This window comes from Montipora capricornis, chromosome 4 (assembly GCF_036669925.1).
Source record: "Montipora capricornis isolate CH-2021 chromosome 4, ASM3666992v2, whole genome shotgun sequence".
Taxonomy (NCBI): domain Eukaryota; kingdom Metazoa; phylum Cnidaria; class Anthozoa; order Scleractinia; family Acroporidae; genus Montipora; species Montipora capricornis.
This window is the reverse complement of record NC_090886.1, coordinates 11980044-11990043: the sequence shown is the minus strand read 5'-3', so window position 1 is coordinate 11990043 and position 10000 is coordinate 11980044. Positions and strand designations below refer to the sequence as shown.

The following is a 10000-nucleotide window of genomic DNA, read 5'->3' as shown; positions in this document are numbered from 1 at the left end:
TTGTTTTCATGGGGCCTGTTTTCACTAGTGAATGGGACATTCCATTTATAATCCAACCCCTCCCCAGCCCCTATGGATGAGGTCCATCAGAATATTCAACTGGTGGGAATCTTTTTTCAAAGGCATCGAAAAAAATGTGAAGGGGTAGGAAACGTTTTTGCAAAGGGTTCAGACCAAAAAATGCGGCTAGTAGGAATTTACTCATCCATACCCCGTGGTCTGATCGTAAATGGAACGTCCCAATGCGGCAAGCAAAATTAAGCACTAGCTTTGAAAACTGGACATTTTACAAAGAATGTTCGGGCTCGTTAGCGCTTTTGCCACCCAAGATTTTATCAGTTTTGATGGCTAATAACTGGCTGGTTATTAAAGCCAAAAAGATTAAAATGGGAAATTCACCTAACTTTAAGTTTAACAGTTCCTTTAACCTTTTGAAGTCAATTTGTAAATATAATGATGTCTTCTGTCAGCAAACTCGTAAGCACAAACATATAAGGGGCTGTGTCACCCGATTTAGCCAAATTCAGCCGCCACTGGGACCTGGCTACCAATTCAAGAGAAACGTGAAAATAACTTCTTAAACATTGAAGTAAAGCTTGCATAAATCAAATGGATAAATCAACGGATTTCAATTGGGGTTTTTGAGAGCTGTTCAGCATAACAGTTTTTCAAAGTTAATCCCTTTGTTTTTATCTTAAATTTTGCATGCTTAAAAGAAATATTTTTGTCACGGAGCTTCGATTTGACTTGTTCAAACTAATTCTGTGTTAACGTTGAGGGAGCAAGATGTCGGAGTTGCGGTGTGAGCATATTTGTTTAAAGTAAAAAATAAAAAAAAAACAGCTGCAGTCTGCAGTAGCCTTTTCTGGCATGATTATGGTGCTGCAGCAAGAATCCCCTTACAGGAAGGGATTCCTCTCCACTAACTGAAGTAATAATGTCTAGTAAAGCGGGTAATTAGGGGAATATTGTGTGTGGAGATCGTGAGTACTAGTTGACGGAAAGTCATAACCAATGATTCAAATTTCTATCAAAAGTATCACGAGCAACACACCGGAAGTGAAAATACGGCGTAAAATCGCGCGAACCGGAAATAAAACCTGCGGAAAAAATTGTCTTTATCTCGAAATTTTGCTTGGGGACCTATCTTGATTTTTTGCATGCACGTATCATTCACTCTGGCACTTCAAATAAAAAAGTTTCGAGGAAAGTTACCGAGTATGATTTTCTGTGAACTAGAAAACGCCCTTTTTCGATGTATTTTAAATCTTTTTGTGATACTCTCTAATAAGTTAAAGAATTTAGGGAGATTTCCAATAAACAAATAAAAAAGGTAGGTCACCGACTTAGTTTTTCAGATAAATTTCAAAAACTGAAATTTAGAGGGCCATTTTCTGGACTCAGCCCTTAAGTGCCCTTAAAGTATTACCCAACAATAGAGTTTCAATGATATTTATAGTTTGCCTACACTATGAAATATCTTTCTTTGGTATCTTTCATTGTTTCACAACTTGACTATAGCAACGAAAAACCCTTTGGAGCCTCCTTAAGTTTGTTGGTTCTCTATTCTACTTCAAGAGGTTTTTCTCCGGGAACTCCGGTTTTTCCTGTCCTCAAAAACCAATATTTGAATTATACCAAGTTTATAACAGATTGCTGGCCACCAGTTCATAACTTTGATTCTATGGTCAGCTCATTTGCTATAATTCAATTAATTTTTGGGGGGAAAGGGGTGGGGGGAGTTTGCATCAAAACAATGGATATCCAGTTCACTAAAGCATGATACAGTCCCAAGAGTAATTAACTTGTATTGTTTTTATGTAAAGAACCCCAAAAACGTTTTGCATTATGGAATTGGGAAAATAGTCAATTGGTCTTTCCAGGATAAATGGAAATTATTATTATTATTATTATCATTATTATTATTATTATTATTATTATTATTATTATTATTATTATTATTGTTAAAGAACAACTTGCACTTGTCCTCGAACTTGGTTAGAGGCACTTACGCGTTGCCCTTTGACGGGCCCCTCATTTTAACGCTAAACCGGCACCAGTCTGGATTGAGGGGAACCGGAAATCGTATGAAGAACTTTTTTTCACAGGTATTGATGAACAAGCTCTGGTTTGGCCAGTCGCTTTCTGATGCTGTCGACGATCCACGACTTCACGATCAACTGGTACCACGGAATGTCACCATAGAAAAGAAAAAGAAATATCGTCTCAAGGAAGAGATAGTCGAAGGACTAGAAGCTCTTGGCCACGATGTGCAAGTTGGAAAGGTCACTGACTTCGCGGTGGTTCAAGCGGTTTACAGGAAAGGTAAAGGTGGCATATACGCCAAGTCTGACCCGAGAAAATTTGGAGCACCCGCGGGACAATAGAGGAAAGTTGACGGGACGATGACCAAGGGATAGTTTTCACTAGCGACGCAAGCTTAAGCAAAGCACTGCACGCAGAGGCACTAATTATAACTTGCTGACCCTTTGACTCCCAAGAGTGATGGATATAAATTTTCTCCTCACAAGCTCAATACCTTGTCAAGCAGACTGGTAGCTGGTTTTTCATTTGTCTGGATGCATCATCAAATTCGCATAACTGACATAAGAAGTAATGTATGGCAGTCAGTAAGGAGAATTAACATCAGATCTTGGGAGTGAAAGGGTTAATAAGCGTCTTTTGCCCTGACATGTACTAATTATCAAAACGCCACTGAGCTTGCGCAGTATGTCGCTTGTGTTTACGCATGGGTCCAATGTTTACTTCAGTGAATCTTTTAGCAACGACTCGAGACCTAAGGTTAAGATCGTCATCTCTTGAAGTTTTGTGGTGTACGTGACAGAAATAATTCATTCGCTTTCTCTTTCGTTTTGAACGCATTTCTCTCAAATAGAGTTCCAATCAAGCGTTGTGTAACAAGTCAAAAGGGCAGGGTGATCACGAGGTTTTGATAGCTCATGCAAAATTGAATGTCAATTTTCAACATAATTCATATAGATGGATTGGTTATGAAACTCTGGAAACTTCAAACATCGCTCTTCATGTAAACTTGACCGTGACCATGCACAATCATATGTCCTCGGTTCACAATTAAATTTTGAATAAATTAATCGAAACTTTAGATTGGCTGTCTTGTGGAAAAAGGGTGTAGTTTTGTGCATGGACAGGGCCAAAACAGCAAACCAAAAACAAAAAAAAAACAAAGTAATCGTTTCCATTTAATAACTATGTTTTTACAAGTAAGAAATAATTAGTAATTGACATGCCAGTTCGTTTGAAACCACACACACACAAAAAAAAAAAATCCTTAACTTCGATTCAAGAGGATTAGATTGATTCCACAAGTCGGTTGCTTTCTGTATGGCCGTACATACAGATAGGTTGCACCAGGAGCCTATAAACAATATCCTACAACTCCCATTACTAGGTCTGTGTAATAGCATTTTCACAGCATTTGACAGCATGCAACTGCATTTGGCTTCCGCTAATTAACAATTAGACCCGTAGCCCGCAAGGGCTAGGGGTCAATAGCCCATGAGGCGAAGCCTCATGGGCTATTGACCCGTGGCCCTTGAGGGCGAAGTCCACTAGTTGGGTGATACTTATGGCCATTGGCAATCCCATGGGTAATGAAGGCTCATGCAAGACTTATGATTAGCTGGAACTGAAGGTCTGGTTTCGCGAGAAAATAAATCTAAAATAAATCGGTCTGTAAAAATGCTGTTCCACAAATGCAATGACGTTGTACGTTTCTAGTCATGGATTCGTGCTCTATTCCTGGTCTCACCGATTAAACTCAAAGCTATCACGTGTATTGTCAATGCTAAGCGGTTTAGAATTGAAAAATTGATATCGAGACCATCAAATGGTTTCCTCTGTCAAGCGTCTGCAGTATGCTTTGTTGCATGTTCTGAGTTCTAGTCTTACACTTTTGTTGGATTGCTGCAAAAAGATACTTCAAGTTGAGACCTGGAGGCCCGTATCCCTGGGAAAATCTCAGAATTGACGGGCACTCTCTTTCTCTAACTTTAAATTTCCTAGGTTGCGAGTTGAACCTTTCTTACTTTTTGGATTTTAATATTGATTTCCGCGAACACAAAGTAGTATAACTATTCCGGGCTAGCAAAATTCGACGAGCATCAATTAAACCATAGAAAGAGGTCTATCAGCTAATTCATCTGAAAAATAGAGCTTAATTTTTTAATTCCCCTTACATTTCGCGCAGCCTTCGTACAGAGGTCTGCAAGAAGAGAATGAAGACTTCTCCTTGAAGGCTTCTTTGACACGGTTATACATTTTAAAGAATTTGACATTCTATATAAATTGATTTATTATAACAGAAATAAAAGTAATTGCAATACGTTCAACGTCAGTTTCTTGATAAGAATTTTGCAACATACTTAAGAAGAACTTTTTATCCTCTACAATCCTAGTTGAGCAAATGTGAGAATGATATACACAGTAAATGAAATGGTGACAATGGGGGTCACCTCGCAGCTCCTACAAGGTCTCACCTGATTGGAGACCACCCTTGAGGTTTAACAAAAGAACAAATAACAGAAACAATGGACCCTAGGCCTAAAACAAAAGGGCCATTGTTTCTGTTATTTGTTGTTTTGTTAAACCTCAAGGGTGGTCTCCAATCAGGTGAGACCTTGTAGGAGCTGCGAGGCTACCGGACAATGGAACCCACTGGAAACTCGGAAAAATCCAAGGCCCCAGATGGGAATCGAACCCACGACCCTCCGTGATCCAGCCGACTACATCACGGAGGGTCGTGGGTTCGATTCCCATCTGGGGCTCGGATTTTTCCGAGTTTCCAGTGCGTTCCATTGTCACCATTTCATTTACTGTGTAAAATCCTAGTTATTCAAGCAATTTCGTCAAGCAATGTCCCTGGAAAACGTCGCTATTTATACCACGACCCCATTGAATGTAGAATATGCAAACGCTCGTGTTGTTAATTGCTATGTGCTTATTTGGGTTTAGCATTGAGTGGGGTGGGGGCGGGAGTTCTGGGGATAGGATACAGAGTACACTTATTCCAATATGGCCGCCGTTTTTGTATTCTTTTGCTTGCTCGCAAATTAGCCCTTGTTGCCTCGATCTTAAACTAAAAATTCAAAGAATATTTAACCTTGAACGAGGCATCAAGGACTGTCTAAATCACGATACCACTAGCTCTTAATTGATCTGTATCGGCACTATATAAAGTTATGCGTTTCACCTTTTCCACATTTTCTATAGCTCTAACCCTGTTCATGAATTATAAACGAATTTCACATTTACAGCTATGGGCTTTTAACGCCGGAAATCTTTTGTGGCATTTTAGCGTGTTCAAACGGTCGGGGGTGACTAAAAGTTCACTCGCACAGTAAACACCAGCATATAAGAACATATGATTTCGAGGTTCAGGCTGATGAAGTCCTTATTTACCGGGTTCTCAGTGAGAAATCAGCCAGCAAATGATCTTAAAATGTTCTTGAAATGTGTTTCAGAAATACTATACATTATACATTACTTAGCTGTTATTAACCGAGCAGGAAACCTGTATGGGAGAATCTTGACCGAGGCCGTGAGTATATACAGACTGACTAAGCTCGGCTAATAAGATGTTTATTATATGGCAAAGAAGAACAATTTAATTCGTTTAATGTAACTGGTTTGTACTGACATTCTGCTTGTTGAACTTAACTCTGCCAAAGTTTGCTCGTCTTCTTCTTTTTTTTCTTATCATGCTTTTTGCCATTGCCATAAATATTGTTAGAAGAAAATACTCAATATTTTTGCATTTTAGTGTGCAACTTTTTCACCGCAAAACATTACCGCTCTAGATACCAGTCTAGATGGGGAAATCTAGGACGCGGTCAATATGGATTCGTGAATTTGGTAGTTCCCAGTCCTTGTGAGACATTCAGAGCCATATAGTAATCACCTCCTACTAACGAGCCCGAGGGGCCGTAAGTACTGGGGAATGATGTCTCGAGGTCGTGGCAGCGCTCGGTCCGTACAAAAACGACCTAGGGACACTTCCCAGCTTAGTGAATGTTCTCCATCTTCGTCTTCCATCAGCGAAGTTTGAACGGTAACCTTTTACATGCAAAACTATATTCCGTACTGCAAAATCCCGACAAAAAAAATCATCCAATCACTTCATTTGGCCTAAGAATTGCTTTCCATATCATAATAGATGTTTAATTAACATACAATGTTTTATTACTTTCACTAAAAATGAAATTTCACGGAAAAAAATAAATAAGAATACAATTATTAATATAAGTTGTTAAGTAGTTTTAATATTTCTTAACATAGACCAGCAGCCCCTTCCCATAGTATTTTAATACGAGTTACATTGCTTTCTTATTCTGGCACCCTTTTTCTTTTTATCTAAGGACATCAGGCTGAATTGGTTCTAAAATATATGGTGCTTTTGGTCAAATATCACCGCGATGTTCTTAATCCACTTGGTATTATATGTGGGTGTTTACTGTATTTCAATAGCGTGTTGTTACTCTTAAGATGCTTTACGAAAGATTTATGATAAAATTAATAAAAGCTTAAGTGATCGTCACTTGGAAAGAGTGTCAGTGTTTATTTGACGTTGCATCGTCTCAATAGAAACTTAAGACAACCTTCGCGTTTTACGTCAACGTCCCATTCCAGTTACGACTAAAAGATATTTTACAAAAATAGCTAACTTGTACTGATGGGGAAAGTCGAACATGGTGTAGGCTATGTTAGCACGAAAACGTTATTGGAAGTAATACATGGCTTGAGAAGCCATTTGCTGTTCCTCGAAGATTGTAAAGCCGAAAGGTCGGTTTGAACGACTTTCTATATCACAGTAATAAACAGAGTCTATTCTTAATTAAAGAACATTTTTATAAGCTAGTCTCATTGCAAATAGTGGGACGAGTACTCACTGCGCATGCTGGTATCAAAACCAGCAAAACGCACACGAATAGCCCATTTCCGAGTTGCTGCATGCCTCAGTTTCAAAGCGAGTCCCGGTGCACAACCATTCAAATGGAAATGAGTTGCGTATTGTTATGCAAATCAAAACATTTCCCTTACAATAGTTGAGCACAAAGACTCACTTCGAAACCGAGACAAACAGCAACTCGGAAATGGCCCATTTGATTGACTGATGCCCCGATGTTTGCGCGTGCCCTTTTCTTTTCATTACATACATACATACATACATACATACATACATACATACATACATACATTCTGAGGCTTCTCCTCAGGCAACGTTTGAAGTCCTGTAGTGTTGGTTTCGACTTAAGAGTCGAATCTAGTGAATTCCAGAGTTTGACTGTCCTGAAGTGGAAAGTTCTTTGCCCTGTGGCTGTTTTAAACAAAGGAAAATTTAGCATCTGGGAGTTCCTCGTTGTACGCCTTGTGATCATGGCTCTTTGAATATATTTAGAAAATAAAGAGGCTGGAGCGCACCCTGACATACATTTGAAGGCCATTATTGCGTGGCGATAATACAACTGCTGTCTTACAGGTAGCCACTTTAGATCTTTAAGGATAGGGGAAATATGGTCATATTTCCTTGAGTTGCTAACGATACGAGCCGCGAAATTCTGTACAGCTGGGATCCTACTTAAGTTGTGCTTAGAGGTGTTGCTCCAAACATTACAACAATAATATAGCTTGCTAAAAGCTAAGGCATTAACTATAATAGTTAAGGTGGCTGCGTCAAAAGCATGTTTGACTCGATTAATCTGGCCTAGGCGCGCCATGCAACCGGACACTGTTGAAGCTATGTGATCGTTATATGTCAAGCAGGGATCCAGGATAACTCCCAGATCCTTAGCAACGGTAGCCGGTGTAATTTCTTTTCCTAGCAAATTTAGACGAAAATCCTCTACTTTGCTGACCATCGCTCTGGTGCCAAAGATAATTAAAATAGTTTTACTAGGGTTTATAAGGAGTTGATTTCTAAAAGTCCAGTTACTAATTCTGCATAAGTCTTCATTTAATTTGGTAATCCCGTTTGCCTGGTCCTGTAGGTTGAAATTTAGTATCAATTTAGTATTGTCGACATAGCACTGGGGGGAACTATGGCGTGGAATGGTCGGAAGATCGTTACAAGACGAATTTTTCGTTTCACCTGCCGACAATTGCTCTTGTAGCTCGACCAAGCCAATGGATCTTTAGTTTGTTTGAACTTACGTTTCCAGCCATCTCTTGTTGTCATTAGATCGCGAATCTCATCGGTGATGTAAGGATTCGGTCGTCCTCGCAGGCGAATAGTTTTTAAAGGTGCATGTCTATCCAAAATCTCGTTAAACAACAAATTAAAGGCATGAAGTTTATCATCAGGATCATCGAAGGTTTCCAGAACTGACCAGGGTGCCCTTATGATGTCATTATTAAATCTCTCCGAAGAAAAATTTTTGAAACTTCTGATAGTCATAAACGTGGATGGAGTTCGCTGCTTCTTCAGCCTCAGCGTAACATAAACAAGATCGTGATCACTTATTGATGATGGTAAAACTTTAGCTTCGATGACTTGCTTCGCATTTGAGACAAGAATTATATCTAATAAAGCTTCGGTGGAATCCGTTATACGTGTTGGCTGAGAAACCATCTGGTTTAAATTTAAATTAGGTAAGGGATTTTCTACTCTTCAGACGTACTTCAGCGCCCTGAAAAATGGCGATCAAATTTTAGATTGTTTGAGATTTGTGGTGGTTTAAGAACCTAAGCGTGAAACTGTAAGGGTAGGTAAATATCTTTAATTAAATAAGTTTTCTGTTTTTTTAGTTAGAACCTTCATATAACGACTTATCCAAAAGTACCATGAAGGTTTTGAACAAAGCCATTTCGAATCGTGTTACTAGAGTGAGTTCTTATTACACCTCTATCCAAATCCCATATCTGTTCATGTGCGTGTGTTAAGTTTATTTTAATGATAAATGGGCACGCTTGGGGAGCTTAAGCAACGACAACGGCGACGGCAACAAGAACGTCATCTCAAAATATAAATTTGCCTTATTTTAATCGCTTCGTGACTATTTCAACGTTTTTAATATGACAAGGGTGTGGTAATTCCTCAAAGATGACACCAGTCGGAACGGCACTCCATTTTAGGAGAGAAAATGAAAATTTATCCTCAAGTGCTGACGTTCTTGATAAAACCAAAAACTTGGCTCTTTCACGTTTTTAGGGAGCTTAAAGGGAGCTTTAGCAACGGCGACGGCAACGAGAACGTCATCTCAAAATATAAATTCGCGTTGTTGCAATCGCTTCGTTACTATTTCAACTTTTTGTAATATGACGGGGGTGTGGTAGTTCCTCAAAAATGACGCTGGTAGGAACGGCGCTCAATTTAGGGCAGGAAATGAAAATTTATCCTTAAGTAATGACGTTGTCCATAAAATCTCAAATTTGGCTGTTTCACGTTGTAGTTTTACTGACGACGGCAAAGAAATGGACAAAAGATTGAAAACACACGTGCAGGGCGTGCAAAGCTATTGTTTTTGCCACCAAATATGCAAATTTCTGAGGTTCTCGTTGCCGTCGCCGTTGTCGTTGCTTAAGCTCCCTGTTGTTTTGCTGACGACGGCAACGAAATGGGCAAAAGTGAAAAACGCACGTGCAGGGCGTGCAAAGCTATTGTTTTTACTCAATAAATATGCAAATTCGTGACGTTCTCGTTGCCGTCGCCGTTATCGTTGCTTAAGCTCCCTTAAGATCTACGACGGCTACTTCAACTAAAACGTCACCTTAAAATATCACTTTGCTTTATCATTATTCTTTCGCAGTTATTCTATCTCGTTAACTTCTTATAATTTGGGCGAAGTATCGTAAAAGTAAATTGATACGAGCAGTTACAAAGTCAAAATACAGAATGAAATATTCTCTGTTGCATGCTCGCGTTGTCGTTAAAACCTCAAATTTGGTAATTTCACGTCGTCCTTATGCAGAGTGGCTGCAAGAATCGGTCCTAAAATCCGCGCTGCAAGTGCAGCACGATTATTTA

The 10000-nt window shown here is 39.2% G+C and overlaps 1 protein-coding gene and 1 long non-coding RNA gene across 2 annotated transcripts in view; both read left to right on the top strand.

Moving 5' to 3' along the window:
* The window catches only part of LOC138045537 (glutathione hydrolase 1 proenzyme-like), a 26881-nt gene extending 22431 nt beyond the window's left edge, over positions 1 to 4450 (top strand). The window contains exon 8 of the mRNA XM_068892077.1: positions 2109 to 4450. Coding sequence (XP_068748178.1) covers positions 2109 to 2387 — 279 coding nt within the window. The 3' untranslated portion in view covers positions 2388 to 4450. The remainder of the gene's footprint in view (positions 1 to 2108) is intronic.
* LOC138045539 (uncharacterized) overlaps positions 1 to 6894 on the top strand; it is a 90129-nt gene extending 83235 nt beyond the window's left edge. Inside the window, exon 2 of the long non-coding RNA XR_011131608.1 lies at positions 6404 to 6894. This is a non-coding gene — a long non-coding RNA (uncharacterized lncRNA). The remainder of the gene's footprint in view (positions 1 to 6403) is intronic.
* The last annotated feature ends 3106 nt before the right edge of the window (positions 6895 to 10000 follow it).